The sequence below is a fragment of the Ictalurus furcatus genome, chromosome 4 (genome assembly GCF_023375685.1).
Source record: "Ictalurus furcatus strain D&B chromosome 4, Billie_1.0, whole genome shotgun sequence".
In the NCBI taxonomy this organism is placed as follows: Eukaryota; Metazoa; Chordata; class Actinopteri; order Siluriformes; family Ictaluridae; genus Ictalurus; species Ictalurus furcatus.
Window position 1 is genome coordinate 31,222,225 of NC_071258.1, and position 17,618 is coordinate 31,239,842.

The following is a 17,618-nucleotide window of genomic DNA, read 5'->3' on the forward strand; positions in this document are numbered from 1 at the left end:
TGGAACGTAACTGGAGATAAAAAATTTTTGAATAAAGTGCACGCACGCGAGAATCTGTTTTTTTTTTTTAACTTCTTTTTAACGAGCTTTTTGCTCAGGGAAAGAGAAGGAAGGGGGCGGGGCAACCAGGGGGGAGGGAGTGGGGAGGGGGGGTTTGTCAGGTGAACGTCTCCATCCAGCCGCGCGCTCGCTCGCGCTCGCTCGCGCGCCGATTGAAATGGTGCGTTTTGCTGCGGGCGCGTTTTGAGGGCGCTCGCGAGGGCGCTTTTCCATGATAGACGTCATTTTGGTTTTAATGGCCTACAGGAAATTTTGGTGTTACAGTTCCGAGACATGAGAGAGAGGGGGAAAAGAGAAAGAGAGAGAGAGAGAGAGAGGAGGGAAATCGCCGCATGAACCCTATTCAAGGATATAGCTTCATATTTATTACAACAACAAAAAAAAATCCTCTTTTCCTTTATAAATACTTTATCAACAAGTTCGTTTGTACTTAAGAGTAAGAAGTAAGGGGGAGACCGAGCAGTGTCCGCATCTAATTTGACTCATTTTTGAGTTTTTTTCCTCTCTACAACCCAACACCGCCTGAGGGGAAATCTTACATCAGAAGAAACTGCAATGATTATACATCTGTTTGTTTTCCCCCTCAACTCTTAAAGTCACCTTGAACGACGTGACACGATTTGCACTGACTATCTATCTCTCTATCTATCTATCTCTCTCTATCCTAAAGCACAACTTCAGCTGAATTCCTACTTGGACGAGGAAAATGAACCCAAAACGCTAATGGTTGTGAATAGCCAGAAGAGGGAGAACATCACGCTTTCGCCTTTAAAAGAAAAAAAAGAAGCTTTTTAGCTTGGCTTGAGCTAATTGAAGCCATAATCCTCATCCCCAAAGGCTACTGAGCAGCCCGGAGCGAGTCATTTCTTCTCCTTCTTTTTCCCTTTTTTTTTTCTTTCCCTGAGCTCTGCTGTTATTTGTTATTTAGCCTAGCAGACGTGTTATTGGCTTTCTTCCTCGCCATATAAGCGACCCGGACATTTATATAGCCCTATTATTTATCTCTATTTTTCCTGTATCTGAAAATACAAACCCGCTGGACGACGGAACGAGAAAGTTACCAGGACGTAAGAAGATATAAAGAAAGAGCGAGAATTAAAACGGAGCTACAAGCTAAGGTAAGAGAGAGAGAGAGAGAGGGAGAGAGAGAGAGATTAGCGAGGCTTCCTGTTCTCTGTAAAGTGAACAGTTGAGCTTTGATGTGAATAAGTCAAGGTTTAAACGTCCAAAACCGCGCACTACATGCCGCTATAGAGAATAGTGCGAATACGGTGGTGTGGAGACTCATTCTGACATACTATTTAGTGCGCGTTTTGAACGTCCGGTGTTGACATACTGTTTAGTGCGCTAGTATGCGGGTTTGGACGTAACCACGGCAACGCCGGCGTATAGATCTTTAAAGCCACAGCGAGCGTTTCTGATCGATCTATCGTGCGCTCGTACACCGGTTTTTAATGCGGTTTGAGGGCTTGTTTTTATTTGATTTTATTCAGGTTTGGATAAGAGGTGCGCTTTACTAAGCCGTGAAGTGAATCGCACTAGTTTAAACCGATCGAGCAGGATTTTCCGTGGACTACCATGTTCGAGACGGTAGGATCCATTTAAAGCTTGAATTCAATGTGATCTGATCTCTAGCTGCTGTAATAATTACTAGATTGGATGTCCGGTTCGTCTGAGTGACTTACTTATATCGTGGGAATGTAGAGTATTTTTTATTTTTTTTTATTTTTTTTTTCTCAAAAGAAACCCTCACAGAATTTGTAATGGTTTTAAGGGTTATAGTGGGAGCTGTAATGGTTTTAATGGAACTTGTAGAGGTCCCTATGGGTGTTTACTGGTCGTTTGTTGCCTTCTGTTTACTGGAGGCATGTCAAGTCTAGTGGTTATCATTAAAGACCAATAATGGTACTATTTTCATGGTTATAATGGGAGTTGTATTGGTTTTAATGGAAATTGCAATTGTCTCTACTGGTAATTTGTTGCATTGTATTTATTGGAGACGTGTCATATCTAGTGGATATCATTAAGGACCGATAATGGGACTGTTTTCATGGTTATAATGGGAGTTGTGTTGGTTTTAATGGAAATTGTAATGGTCCCTATGGGTCTCTACTGGCAATTTGTCGCCTTCTATTTATTGGATGCATGTCACGTCTAGTGGATATCAATAAGGACGAATAATGGGACTGTTTTCATGGTTATAATGGGAGTTGTATTGGTTTTAATGGAAATTGCAATTGTCTCTACTGGCAATTTGTCGCCGTCTATTTATTGGAGGCGTGTCATGTCTAGTGGATATCATTAAGGACGAATAATGGTAATGGTTTTAATGTTTTACAGCTGTTGGTCTGTAATGGTATTTGTAGTGGAAACCATTCGAATGTCTGTGAGGGTTTTCTTTTTCAGCAGGGCTCATTTGAATACGCGCTCCCAAGACTCCGACTCGGGTATGAATCGTTATTACAAGCTGCTGTCGGTGGAGCCGTGTGAACTATAGCATCGCTCAGAGATAACCATTCACACTTTATTCTTCAGGTACTTCAGTCCTGTCTAGTGGGGAACTCTAAAATAGTGTCACGGTTGTGCGTTACTGGTCTGCTGATGTTGAATGAACAGCTGCTTTATTTATTTATTTATTTATTTATTTAAATACATCCAGACACGTGTGAGGGGATTTTGTTGTTATCCTTAGCCGGATTGTTTTTTTTTTGTTTGTTTTGTTTTTTGTAGAACGTGTAGGACATGTGTTTTTTACGATTGCTATTTGTGTAATCCGGCTTTTATGGTGCATCACATATACTCCACTCCTCCCATTTGTGTAGGAGAGAGCGAGCGAGAGCGAGAGTGCACGGTCGTCCAGCGTTAACGTCAGGGTTTTTGGTTACAACCCCCCCCCCGGAGCTATATGGGGAGGTTGGATAGCTGCATATGCCAAGAATGTCTCGAGTCCTTTATTGTATTTTTTTCCATCACAGAGATCTGAATGTCTCATCTAGGCTGTGTATTAAATGAGCCTTATTGCTGAAGGCCACGTGCCCAGAGCACACGGGCAACACCCTGGAAAAAGTGGCGTTTTTGTAGCAAAAACCCATGGAAGAACTCGCGGCTCACGATTCGCACTGGCGCGCTTTACCTCATCGCTTAAATTCCACGAGCGTCAAAGACTTGACTTTGTATGAACGTCGGTACGCAAGTTAAAAGGGAGAAAGAGTACGTATGAAGTCTGTAACTTTATTTAAAGACATTTTACTGTAATTCCACTGACCGATGGAGTACATGTCTAGTACGTATTTGTCTTAGGAAATTTCTACTTCACAGATTGCATCAATGCCCTATAACTTTTTTTTTTTTTAAGTGTTGTTAATCAGAATGTTTTTAAAATAAATTCTGTATGATCTCGATTATGTTCGATGCAAGTGTTCCAGCTCTCGCTAAATCCTGTACGTTTAAGGTTTTTATTCGCCTCGCTCTCGTACATCGATCAACCAACCCATCATCAAAACTTCAAACCGCTGTGCTCTGACCGTACAGGCCCACACAGTCGGGCTTCTCTGGATTAAAATGACCTCCATCTAGAAGTGCCTAGGGGCTGAGCGCAGCATCGAATGGGACAACTGTACACAACCCACAACCGCAGTGCTGCGTTATAGTTTAGTGATATGACAGCAGACACGTCCCATGCCTTCGCCCTGGGGGCTGAACGATACACGGAACTCATGATCCGGTTTGTATCCCAGATCTGTGATCATGGTTTCCGTATTAAACTCTGCCCGGTGCAGAATGATACAGAAGTTGAAAGGTTTCCATTAAAAAGTCAAGACGGTTCACCCGAACTGAAAGACGCGCTCTGGGGCGTTAATAGACGTGTAAACGTAATACTACCGTGTGGGGTGTAAAAAAAAAGTTCTACGGTTCGGTCACGTGTTATTCAGAGACCGAAGTGAGGACGACAAACTGGAAGGGTTTTTCTTTTTTTTTTTTTAAAGACTCGCCGCTATCATGTCTGTGTGTAAGTCCTGCACACTGATTAGGAAGCACCTGTCCAGCACATCCTTTCACTTTCCGGCCTCGGTGGTGGATCTGAGATCAAGCAAATGTAGTCCGCATTCCAGAAATCAGCGTCAGATCGACACCTTGCATTCACGACATTGCCCGTGAGTCGTTTTAGCCGGTCTAGGCGGTCTAAGACAAGGCGAGCGAACCTGCGCCACGACCCACAGATCCGAGGAGCTTCGTTTCGCCTCGACTTGCTCGACTCTACTTACCGATTAGCAGAAAACGTACGTCAGAAGGTGGTTGTGAACACTGGTTCGTATGCTTGCGCGGCGCTGTCCCCCCCACCCCACCCCCCACCCCTTCCTACTCCAAATTCTCAGATTGGTTGCACAGAGCGTCTGAGCCTATCACGTCTAACACCTAGCACGCGACCTTTAATTAGGAACTCGTAAGCTTTTTCTTTTTGCCTCACTGTCTCTTCCCCCCAGAGGCAAACACCTTAGCGTCCGTGTCTCCGCATCGCTAATAAACATGTTTCCATTCTGCCCCGGGGCCGCGCCGGTGAAAAGACGACACAAACACACTTAATTAGAGCCTTGGCAATAATTTGTAAGCTAAATACGCAGCGGGGCAGATGAGGAAGCGAGCTGATAAAGGGCGAGGAAGACGGAAAAGCTGCGAGATCCTAACGTGCCACAGCAGCGACACTGAGCTTGCTCTCTATGGCTTTCCCGTTTGTCTGTTTCCAGGAAGGAAGAAGCATGTCGCGCTTGTCTCTGACCCGCTCGCCGGTCTCTCCCCTGGCAGCGCAGGGCATCCCGCTGCCCGCCCAGCTCACCAAAGCCAACGCTCCCGTGCACATCGACGTGGGGGGGCACATGTACACGAGCAGCTTGGCCACGCTCACCAAGTACCCTGACTCCAGGTAAGCCCTTCAATCTGCTCAGCTTTGCATTATTATCTCGTCTAGATCGTGCCGCTGCTCTGTGTAGATATCTTGCACGGTGTATTTACCCACACTCTCCAGTATTAGATAGACAGATCAGTAATTAACGCAGCATTACAGTGTTGTGGACAGTTAATACATCCATAAAAACACTCTTCAGTGTACACTAAATAAGCGTGTTTTATTTATCGTGCTGCATTTCTGGTTCTTCTGGAGCGCCACGTAGATTTGCACAGTGACACAGTCCTCTTACTCCCTTCGAGGTGATCCTTGAGGCACGGTATTTCATCCCATTGTATATGCATGGGACAACAAAAACCCGATCTGACTCGATCCTCTTCCACCCTTCTTATTACGCATGCCAAGTGGTGTACAGTAATTACTGCCAACAAACACTCACGCTGGAGGTACAGCGCTCTCCTGTGCACCTCATTAATGCGTGGCACACGGCCATGCCAATTCCACTCGTATACATAGATATAGCTGATATGCAACTCTTCCGAGCTGGAATTTATTTATTATGATGAGATGTCAGTGCGTATGCTTGAAAGTATTTCGCAACTCAGGAAGAACATTTTTTCAAATCCATTACAGACATGTATGACTCCTCAGCCTTATTTTTGTCTTCTGGGTTTTTAATTTTTTTTTTTTTGCAACGTATTAACAGCACCATATATGAAGACTTACATTGGTCCACGTCATCACATATAGCGGTTGTCAGATGCCAGCCGGTGCGAGATATAGGGCTGTATGCGGATTTATTTCCCTTTTGTCCACAGCTTTGGAAGTAATTGTTTAATTTCATAATCAGTATTTATTCGTCATGTTTGGATTTCACCACACACTTATTTATTTGTTTATTGCATTACGTTATACGTTATGTGGAAATCTTTTAAGATCACGGCTATAGGACGGCGTGGAAATTTTAGGTCGGGCGGAAAGCAGACGAAACGGCGGCGAGGTGATGAAATTTGCACTTCTTCCACCACCTCACCTGTCTACCGAAGACTATGACGAAGTACACGTACGCGCCTCCATTCGTGACGGGCACAATTCCGATTAGAGATCATATCCAAATGCAGGATTAATACGTAAGTATAGATGAAAGAGTTCGAGTAACAGCTGTTTCCGGTTCTCCACATCTGTGGGCGAGTAGATTCATTCCAGCTGCTGGAACGTAGAGGTACGAAGCAGCGAGAAAACTTTGTAGGCAAGTCTGACGGAAAGTTTATGAGGCGGAAGTCAACGTCGAACCGGTATTTTCTTCGCTGCTGTCAAGCTTTTTTAGGAAAATCAAACGATGCTTCATTTGTACTCCCGAGGAATAGCGCCGAAGGCTTGTTTTATCTAGCCGGATTCGTTTTGATTTATTACCCTTCCCTTGTCGGATTTTTGTGTTCCCAGTCGTAGACTAAATCACGCAGGTTTTTATTAAGAAAACAAAACACTCTCATTGAATCCGAGTCTGTTAATGCGGTAACGTATGTTTCCTTATAATATTTCCGTAACTATCCAGAGGTGCCACTTCAAATTAGTGAAAGTTATTTGGCAAGAATGTGCACTTTCAATAGACTCAATAGACTTTATAGCAAAAATACCATAATAATGAATTTACAGTAATTAAGTAGTTCGCTGTAGTTCTTTATTTCTCAGTTGAAGCCGGCGTGTTCTGGCATGGCAGCCTTGTTGGTCAGGCATCATGTCTGTTTATTTATTTATTCTTTAATCGTACAGTTTCACTTTCACACCCGCACGCCGCTACCGTTAAACGATCCGGCTCCTGTACCCGGGCTCTGGCACGGAGACGGTTAAAGAAAGCGCCAAGGGGGCGGGCGACAGCTAAGAACAAGGTTAAAGGACTTTTAAGCTGATGATGTCTTTTAATAGATTGATCTGTTAATAATGCAGTGAGGGAAGAGAAAGTTAGTGCAGTAAGTAATGGGGCGGCATCCGTCTTGTTCTCTCGCGGCCGCGTGAAGAGACAGAGGCCATGAAACATTGATGGAGAGCGCCGGAAGGGTCGGGCCTCGCGCTTCTGACATGCATCAGTTACACACAACAGACAGGAGCTTAAAGAGAATCCGAGCTAATGAACACGAGGCGCCGCACAGCGCAGCGCAGCACGGCCATGTGGGTATTCAGACAATCAGTCTCTCCCGGGAGAAAAGTTTGATCTAAGATCTGAGGTTAATAGCGAGTCGGCACCGCTATCCGAAGACGTTTGGGGTTGAACCACGTGTATAAAAGCAGGCGGATTACGTATGTGCGAATTATCAGGTATGTTACATATCAGTAGTTCCGCTCATCATTACCGTGGTCACTTTAAAATATTGCGTCCTGCATTCAGGAGGAAAAAAAAAAAAAACATTCTGAAAGTCTGAAACAAGAAGTCCTTATTTTTGGACACTATTGAAATAGGGTTGCACGTGTCCTATAATTCCGACAAGAAGAGGTAAAGGCAGTTAAAACGATAGCCGATAAGAGGAAGCACACTTCTGGTCGTTTTCTCAATACAGTCCCAGATAGCACCGAAATATCCAAAGTAAACAGTCTGCTCAGTTTGCATCTCAGTCATGGAAGTCACGATGGGGTTTTTTTTTTTTTAACTCAATATCCCATGTTATCTTGAATAGAGAAATCTGAGTATTTACTGAGTAGCTGATTGTAGGACTCGTGGTACACCTGCCTGAACGATGCCCCACAAAAGAAGGCTACTGTACATCACGTTAAGCTCAGGAGAAACGCTATGGCTCGTGCAGGGAACCCGAGGTGAATCTGCGTGTGAAATCGTGTGGTGAAAGTGTGGGGGTTTAATAAATCAGCTGAGAATCACCAGGACGTGTAGGTAGTGGTAACCGAGTTACAGGTTGAGATGTAAACTCCGCGCGTCGATCCAACATCGGCTGAATATCTGTAATAGGTCGGGGAGAAGTCCGTGTCGTGCACTCTGTGTCTGAGCCGAAGTGTGATCTCTATCACAGGATCAGGATTTTATCAGTTTCTATCCGAGTCCTTTTTATTCATTTGGAACATATCTAGACATAAGCACGATCTGGTGATCTGGCTCGCCAAAACATATAGGCAATATCAAATCTACGTAATATTACTGCTTTTTTTTTTATGTGTGTGTGTGTGGTGGTGTTTTTTTAAAAAGAAAAATGATATTTGATGATAATTCAGGAGTAGAAAGTCTTACGTGCACACTGTTATGGTACCTATCTGATCTGGGCATTTGGATTTTAGCCCAATAATCGTAATTTCTTTAGGTGTGTGTGTGTGTGTGTGTATAGACCTAATTAGGTATGAAAGAGCTGCCCCAGAAGGAGTAAACACCACAAACATCATGACAAATTCAACACGTGGGTTGTTGAGTGGAAACCATATCGACTGACTGAGAACTTTCTAACGATCAGATTGCTTAGTTAGATATAAAGACTTTTTATAGTTGCAGGTTTGTGATGTTGTGTAACACTGAGGGCTTCTGGAAGTCTGGCTATAGTAAGGAGGGGGGGGTACACACACCAGATCACTGCCATCACAGAGTTGTGCGTCTTCTCTCTCTGTCTCTCTCTGTCTCTCTGTCTCTCTCTCTCTCGTTCTCTCTTTCTGAGGCAGCTCAGTCTATCACTAACGACAGAAAAAAGGCAAAAGAGAATCCCATCCTCTCAGATACTCCAGGCAGAAGGGGCTGATTTAGTAAAAGGAAGTGAATGAGAGAGACATACACAGAAAGTAAGATGCATAGACATGTACACAGACAGACAGCAAACAAGTGAAAGAAAATGGAGAGAGAGCGAGAGAGAGAAAGAGGGCAAAACATAGAAACAGACTGAGTGAGTGAGGGAGGGAAGGGAAAGGAAAGGAAAGGAAAGAAAAACAGGCAGCATTTTAATTGCTTTTTAAAAAAAGAAAGAAAAAAAAAAAGAAAAAAGAAGTGGAGATGAAAAACAGAGTTGGCCCGGAGGCGCATGGTGAAATTCTAGCTGGAAGAATTGCAAGAGCATATGAGAAAGGAAGACCCGAGGCATAACAGGGAGATGAGTATTGGTTTTTTATAAAGCATTTTGCATCGATTTCCAGAAGAGGGCAAAAAAAAGAAGGGACAGGGGGAGAGCGAGAGAGACAGCGGTAGTGAAGGAAGGAAAGAGGGAGCGAGAGGGCGAGGTGTACACGTACAAAGAAACCGAGGGAACAAGCAAAGGCCGGCTCCTGCAGAGAGCTTTTCTCGTCGGACACAGAGCAAACGCGTACACCTTTACACGTCTTATAGCATTCTAAGACTCCCGTGGATAACCAACAGCAACCTTCGTTAACATGTACATCACATCTGGGTGTGTCCAGATGTTCTTTTTTTATTTTTATTCAAATAGGGGCTGTGTGATAACCCTAACAACATTCAGAACTGTGGCCCTAGTGTCACCTTGATGTTTTTATGCTGAAACTTCGTTCGTTCATCTTCAGTAGATGCTTTATCCTGGTCAGGGTCCATGCAATAAAAGTATTGTGTATATAACCTATGTCCTAGTATGCTTTTCAGAGAGTCTCGCATCACAACACAGGTGATACTCTCTGAAAGGCATACTAGGACATGGGTTATTGTAATATTGATATTATATCGTCACATCAGTCAGGTCTAAGTATGTATAATGATATCTCATCACAATATACTCCAATAACACAAGACTTATTGCAATATTGAGTACATACAGTTACACTCAGCCTTAATGGTGGACATCTTTAATGAGTATGCAGTATGTGTGTGTGTGTGTGTGTGTGTGTGTGAGATCTGTGTAATAAGCTTGCCGTATCTTTTTACTGGCTTCAAAATCTTGCCTCGTCAGCTGTAGAGAGAGAGGAGGGGTGGAGGGTACCTTTAAAATAAGGTCACTACTCATCTTGTGTTGTTAAACCTGCTGAATTGGACAGATACTCCTTGTAGTGCAATTCCTCCCACACCCACCGAGCGTTCGCGCGAAAGAGACTGACTGTAATAGAAATTCAATTCCATTCATCTCTAAGCTTTAGGCTTCAGCGCAAACACACCTGTGTGCATTGAATCTCCCGTTGATGTCTTTGTTCCCTCTTTTCTCTCTCGCTCTGTGTTTAGCTTCATAACGAGCTATGACAGGCACTCGCACGGGAAGAGCTCTAACTCTCCCGCGATTCCCTTCGAAGCCAGCTGACCAGGACGAGATTACATCAGCGCGCCGATAACGCCGGCTCCACTGACAGGAGAGGTTTCAGACAGGAAGTCAGGCAGGAAGCGAATTTAATGCTCGCCATTAAGATTCCATTAAACACAATCAGGGCTGTAATAGAACGTTTTCAAATGTCTGGAACGATGAAATATTCCCCCCGAAGAAGGGAGGCGAAGAAGAGCGCAGTGATGTGATTACAGGTTCGTTATCGCTGACGATTCTTGAGGTTTGACAGAAAGCCGCGCGTCGGATGAATAAATCCCTTTCTGAGAGAAACCCCACAAAACGAACGGAGATCCCGATTTATAATCGGACTTGTTCGTGACAATTAGCTGAAACCACGGTCAAATGAAGCGTACTTGGCTATGAACTGATCGAATCGGTAGGTTTAGCAAGTATACAGCGATGGATCGTTGAAGCTTTGGCGCTGTTTCTAGACTCGTGGTCCAGAGACTCTTCCGAAGCTCCTTGAGGACCAAATATTAACCATGGGGTGCTAATAATTTTGAAACCATGGTAGATTTTATACTTTAGAAACGTTTTCTTGGCTTCAAAATATGTTCATGCATTACATTACTTTCCCATATATATATATATATATATATATATACACACATATATATTTGCAAAGGGTGCCAATAATTATGGAGTTGACGGTATACATGGATTATTTTGTGTGTGCGCACATTCATGCACATTTACGTCCAGTATACTTGTGTTACATTAACGCTACTGAGTGTGTGAGGGTGAGGAGATGGTGTTCACTGGAAATAATGAACAGTGATGATGGTGTAGTGGTCATGGAGCTCGTGTTGTAGATAGAACCCATCCGTGAAATAGCTGTATCAGACGTGCCACTTGTCTCTGTGTGGTAGCGTGTAGCATATTTTTATTTTGCAGGACTTCTTTCACTGACATCTCCGTAGTGAAACGGTAAACCCTGCCCTCCTGCCAGATCCTCTTTTTCCTCCGCCAGAGAATGCAGCATTGTCTTATTCTCCCCCCCCCCCCCCCCCCCCCCCCGAAATAAATGGAGAAATACTTCAAACTAGTCTCTCTGCTTCAGAATTGTGCCTTGAGCCGCTCCTTTCAACCCGGAGTGCTAATGCGCTTCTGGCTCGCTGCTAATAAAATGGAAAAATAAATGGTAATTGTTTCATGCATTTGAAGAAGGCCAGCCTTACTCCATTAACCGTGTTTGCCGGTGTGTATTTGTGTGTGCGTGCGTGTGTGTGTGTGCGTTTGAATTTTCAGGATCAGTCGTCTCTTTAACGGCACCGAGCCCATCGTGCTGGACAGTCTGAAGCAGCACTATTTCATCGACAGGGACGGAGAGATTTTCCGTTACATCCTCAGCTTCCTCAGGACCTGCAAGCTGCTGCTGCCTGAAGACTTTAAGGTAAAAACCGAACTCCGTGTTATTTATGCAGAGATCATGGACATTATATATATATATATATATATATATATATATATATATATATATATATATATATATATATATATATATATATATGCAGTGCTAATTTAAAACATAAGCAGACCTGCCGATTGTGAAGAGGAATAGTGAGTAGGAATAGGGGTAAAAGTGAAAACCTTTCAGTGAAACGTTCTACAGTCCCCTCCGAAAGTATTGGAACGGCGAGGCCGATCCATTTAGGTTCGAGATCAGAAGACGGATACGAGACGAGAGATTCCGGTTTCACAATGCCCTGCTTTTAATTACAAGGGTACTGTTAGTCAGAATTATTATCACAAATTGTCACGGTAAAGGAGGCGTGGCCCGTCTGCCCTGTCGGTCCCGAAAACGGAGGTGCGTCATTCCTAAAACCTCTCTTAACTCGCTCTAATCCTGTTCTGTCTCGTGTATTCCTTTTTATTTATTTTTTTCCTGTCTGCAAAATGGCCCTTCTGCTAGAGAGATCCGCAACGTGAATAAAAACACGCGCAAATTATACGGCTCAGCGCGTGAATTATATACACTGTGGACTTTGTGTCTCTGTCCGTTGTTCCCCACACACACACACACACACACACACACACACACAGAGTCATGTTAGCACAGATTAACTCAGGAAGGCTGCACACACCTGGCTCCTATATTGCTCTACGCATGAGGAAACCGCTCCACCTGGCCAAGCTTCACACACAGCTGCCTTCACACTACACAATAATCAGTGTATGAACCGTCCAGTACAAGCGCACTGAAAAAAACGAGGCTTCATGTGGATTTTAGTAAAGAAAGCTCGAATCGACCGGTTTCAGAAATAAAGATGTTATGAACTGGACGTCAAAGCCAAGGTTTCCGCCAGTGTATCACAAGACAAGCGGTCCCGTGTAGAATAACCTCAGCTCGGTTTATTTCTGTTCTTATCTTTAAACGTTGGGTTTATTAGATGACGGCTGGTGAAAAATCTGCATAATTGAGCGGGTGTAATAACCATCAGGTTTGTGCTGTTTGCCACAATATATGCATTCTTATGGACGTGCAAGTGCTTAAAAGAATAGTCGAAATGAAATTTGCACTTACACAGTCTAATCAGATGCGGCACGTTTGCTGTCTGATGTTTTTACAGTGTACACGTAGCAAACATGTCATTGAAGGCTATTGCAAATATAAATTCATTTTCATATCTTCTTATATTTTCTTCAGAGGTTCGAGCATTACTGAAAAGAAAATCGTAGCCGAGAATATGAGAGAATAAAAGTTTTACCACAAAAAAAAAAACCTTAAGAGGAAGAAACCAGCAAGGAAAGGTCCAGTGCGACCGCTATTTAATAATAAAGCTGCTCATCTAGTTTTGTTGGGTTTTTTTTTTTACAGACCAAAAACACTACAGTCCCGCCCACTTGGTTTCTGTTGGCTCACAAGAACAAGGCTTGTGTATCCACAGGTCAAAGTTCACCCAGAACGTAAGCGCTACCAGAAGCCTGTGTGTTTGTGTGTGTGTGTGTTTCACATCCCACGTACGTTCCTCTTCAGATAATCGGTTTATTTTTCTGCTAGGTGAATTTTAGTGGTGAATGGCCCGACCCCCCCGTCTCTCTTCAGCAAGAAAGGCACAAAGGGAAGGCATCGTTTTCCAGGCGTCTCAATGCAAAGTAAATGATACGGTTAAACCTCTGCGTCATGTCAAAACTAGCGTCGTTTCTGAATGAAGAATGTTGTTAAATAGCCTTTATCAGCTACACTGTCAGCTTTCCAGTACAAACCCACCGTTTAATACTGAATATTGATACGATGTGGACAAGAAGTAGTCAATAAATGCGACGTATAACCATGAGAACAAACGACAGAAATACTGAGGCGTATTACACATCCCCCTTATTTAAATGCAAGTTGCTTCTTTCAGTCTTGTAAATCGGCACAGAGAGTACCGTGCCATTCGAAACCATCACCGTAATACCTTTTGATTTGCGTGACCTCTGAAAGAGGAAACACAGTGACTGGTGGGATTATTGCGTGTCCTTATCGGCACGACATCACTGCTCCGCTTGGCCTCAGGGATCGGTACCACGCCCTGGCACAGGCAGCTGGTGTGTTCCTTTAAGTCAGGAAACAGATTTCATTTGCAGCCATGCAAAATATAGTTTTTGTTGAGAGAGAGAGAGAGAGAGAGAGAGAGCGAGAGAGAGAGAGAGAGCGCCATTTAGAGGATTGTGTGCTGCTAGGATACATCAGTAAGCATCAGTAAAATAAGGTATTGCTGCTGTATACAGTGTGTGCACATGTTCACAGTCTTTGTGTGTGCAGTAGTGAAGAATACGCGGCTGTTTAATCCGAGGTGGAAACTTCATAACGTCGGTGTAACCTGTTGTCATTCTTTGCGATTAAAAATAAGAGATTACGAGTTATCTGGGAATTACCATCACAGATAGAACTGATTCATTGGAGCGGAATGGGGTCCGAGAGCTCGAGATCGGTCTTGCTCCAGTCGCTAAGCGTTTCGCTGAGAGAGACCGGTATGAAAATTGCTGGCTGATACCAATAGCTGATTCGTTTTGAAAGATTGATGGATAGATGGTAGACCAAGACTTTGGGCTTGATTTGAGAGGGAGTAAATGCCATTATCAGAATGAGAAAAAAATAATAATAATTAAATTACCGAAGTAACATTAAAATGAGACAGATAAATAAATAAAAACGGATATGTTTGGCTTGATTTGAAGGGAATTCGAGGTAATGACAATCCCAGAGTTTAAAAAAAACAAAAAAAAACTCCTTTAGATTAATGCTATTATGTGACATTATTATTATTATTATTATTATTATTATTATTATTATTATCATTATCAAAGTGTTGGTTCTTTCAGGAGTTTTCATGTCAAACAGGCAAGTTACATGCTACACACACACACACACACACACACACACACACATATCTACTGAGGAAGTGTTTATGTAGGTAACATATACAGTAGGTCAGGTTACACTGCACTTATTCATGGTTACTCAGTTAAAGCCATATAATTATTACCATTTCCTCCTTCTCCAGCTGAATGTGTGTTTCTGAAATATGGAAATATGAAATGTGCATTTAATGATGCATTTCAAATGAAACGGTTTTGCATGACAGGCAAATGAAAACCAACTTTTGGACAACAAATAAATAATGTAATCAATAAATAAATAAATAAACGCCAATTCAAGGATTTAGCTTCCGTTTTCTTTCCTACTTAAATGACAGATAACTGTTTTGTACTTTTAAGTGTTTTTTTTTAAACTTTCACTTTATTTCCACTTGAACCTACTGTGGATGTTCTCGGTTCCAGTTGGAGACGGGAATAGAAATAAATTTTAAAAACCACCCGTTTAAAACACTTGAGAAATCCCCTGTATAAAAATACCGAAAGCAATTACTGTTTTGTTCAACTGGAAATTCTATTCTGAAATATTAACCCGATTATGGTGTAGTGCATACAGTCATTTTTCATCACTGACTGGGCTTCTCAGCGAGTGTATAGGATAGAATTTCATCATTAGAAGCAGCTCTGCCATTATGTGAGACACAGAACTAATAAAGTGACCAAGGATTGTTTTCCTGACCAAACTTGTACACATCAAACACTCAACAATCAGATCCGCCGTAATCTGATTTTGCGAGTCGGGATAAGTAAGGAACGGCATGCAAGACAAGAACCGAAGTACCTAACCTCATCGTTTGCCCGTCCTTGTCACGGGCATCTCTTCGGTATGTCGTTTTGTAATCCCATCGTAGTCTTGATACTTCAGCTCAAGTGCGTTTGCGATGCTCGAAGTCGTTTCACAGACTTCTGCCGTGCTTATCTCTCTTGTTCAAATGGAAGAATAGTCTTATGTTTTCCATAAGTGCTCTGTCTGCTTGTACTCTTCAGTGTACGCTCACTTTTGCTCCATTTGAACATGTCGAAGGTGCTGTTCCATCACAGAGTTAGCTGAGAAACGGTCATTTTCGTTATGAGAAAGCATAAATATAGTCTTAGTCGTGTGTTTTTAAAAACCTGTTAAATAGCCATGGTGCAGGCAAGATAACGCACATGAAAGTGGCTTGTTATCGTAATCTCTGTGACCCCACCAGCTGCAGGTTCCCTCCATGGCTTTCTCCATTGTTCTGTCTTTATTGCTAAGAAAACAACACGCACTCATGATGTGGAATGTGCTGCAAACGTTCTTCACTGACATTTAGTTGGCTCGTATACGTCTACACTGTGTGGCCAAACGTTTGTGGACATCTGACCATCACATCCATGAGCTTGTTGAACCTCCCAGTTACATTTACTGTTATAATAACCTCCAGTCTTGTCTTCTGGGAAGGCTTTCCACTGGATTTTGGATCACGGCTGTGGGGATTTGTGTTCATTCAGCCACAAGAGCAATAGTGAGGTCAGGTATTGATGGGTGAGGAGGTCTGGGGTGCTGTTGGTGGCTTTGGTCATCTCAAAGGTGTTCGGTAGGGTTAAAGTCAGGGATCTGTGCAGGACTCTCGAGTTCTTCCTCTCCAACCTTGGCAAACCAATATCCAACGGCATTGTGATGCCGGAACAGGTTTGGGCCTCTTGGTTCCAGCGAAGGGAAATCTTAATGCTCCAGCATACAGACTTTGAGGCAACAGCTTGGGTGTGAAGGTCAGGTGTCCATATACCTTTGGTCATCTAGTGTAGCTCTACACGCTTTCTTGGAGCTTGGAGTTTCCTGGTGGTATTGAATTCTCGATGGAGTACCAGTCGCCTAAGTCTGTGACCGTCGTCTTTTGGCAGGAGCACGTAAGAAACTCGTCCTCATCTTTCACGCCCTGATCTGTTTGTTATTAGTAGCAGGGCCAGCTCAAGAACGTTTAGTAGAACTCAGCTTCTAAGTAACACTTCTGTTGTTTTGTACATGCTAAAAAAGCTCCATGTAGAAGACAGTGTGCTTAGTGTATCGCCTATGCCTGAAGCATCATGGGTGGCGCATTTTTCTTTCCCATCAGCACTGACTCCTGGACAAATGTGAAGATTATTGTATCGTTCGTGTCCATTTTGTCGTCAGTTCGGCCGTGGAACAACTTCTTACTTCTCTTTGCTGCGCTCCTGTACTCACTTTGCCTTTACCCCCTTCTTTTCTCCTTCTCTTTCCTCGTCTTTCTGATTCTCTCTCTCGCGCGCGCGTGTGCGCAGTCTGGTTGTTTCTTTTCCCTCTTTCTGTCCCGCTCCCGTTTTTTTTCTCTCCAGAAATCAGCAGTTGATCGTTTTTAATTCTTATCCTAATGACCAAATATTATCGAGATGCCGTCGGTCTCGTTTTTAGCATTGCTTCCTCATTAAAGTCTAAAAGCAGAGGAATCTTAGTTTGGATTTTTTTTTTTTTAATGCAGTGAAATCTGTAGCGGATACGACCCCCTGAACAGAACGGGAAGTGTTGAATAACAGCTTCCCACTGGTCTGAAGTAAGAGCTAGTGATTTGAGCGACGCTCCGAGGGTTCGAGTGGTTAAGGGGCGGCTTCAACTTTATTACCCAAGTGTGAACGATGTTTCGCAAAGACTTACGTGACGTATAACTTGCGTGCATGAATAGTGCAACAGTTATCATCTATTAAGGAACTATTGCCGTGGTGTTGGCTCATTTACAGAAGTAAAAGACAGATTTGCATTTGAAATCTCCTCTAGCCAGAGGGCTTACTGCAGTGTCGTCATGCTGCCAGAAGATCTCTTGCTCGGCTCTCGGTCTCCCTTTGGTTTTCCCCTTGTTCTCTGATTCGTTTTCTGGTGCCTCGTCTGCTTCCCTCTCTCTCTCTCTCTCTCTCTCTCTCTCTCTCTCTCTCTCTCAAACTTGCTCTCTCTCTTGCTGCATCATTATTTTGGCTCTCAAACAGTCTGCCTGAATGGAATTATGTTTTGTGAGTCATTCTCACATCTCTCTTGACATCCAGAGTGCAAACGTGTTACGAGGTTTGTGTTG

General features: G+C 43.2%; 1 protein-coding gene across 6 annotated transcripts in view; it reads left to right on the forward strand.

The window, feature by feature from the left end:
- The first annotated feature begins 194 nt into the window (after window positions 1-194).
- LOC128606996 (BTB/POZ domain-containing protein kctd15) overlaps window positions 195-17,618 on the forward strand; it is a 31,199-nt gene continuing 13,775 nt past the window's right edge. For 3 of the 6 annotated variants that reach the window (XR_008385784.1, XM_053623589.1, XM_053623593.1), the window contains exons 1-3: window positions 1,193-1,650; window positions 4,806-4,981; window positions 11,455-11,599. Coding sequence is in view for 5 of the 6 variants with exons in the window: in XM_053623589.1 (XP_053479564.1) it covers window positions 1,639-1,650; window positions 4,806-4,981; window positions 11,455-11,599 (333 nt within the window). In the remaining variant the exon portion in view is untranslated. The other 3 variants (XM_053623592.1, XM_053623590.1, XM_053623591.1) reach the window with 3 other exon arrangements.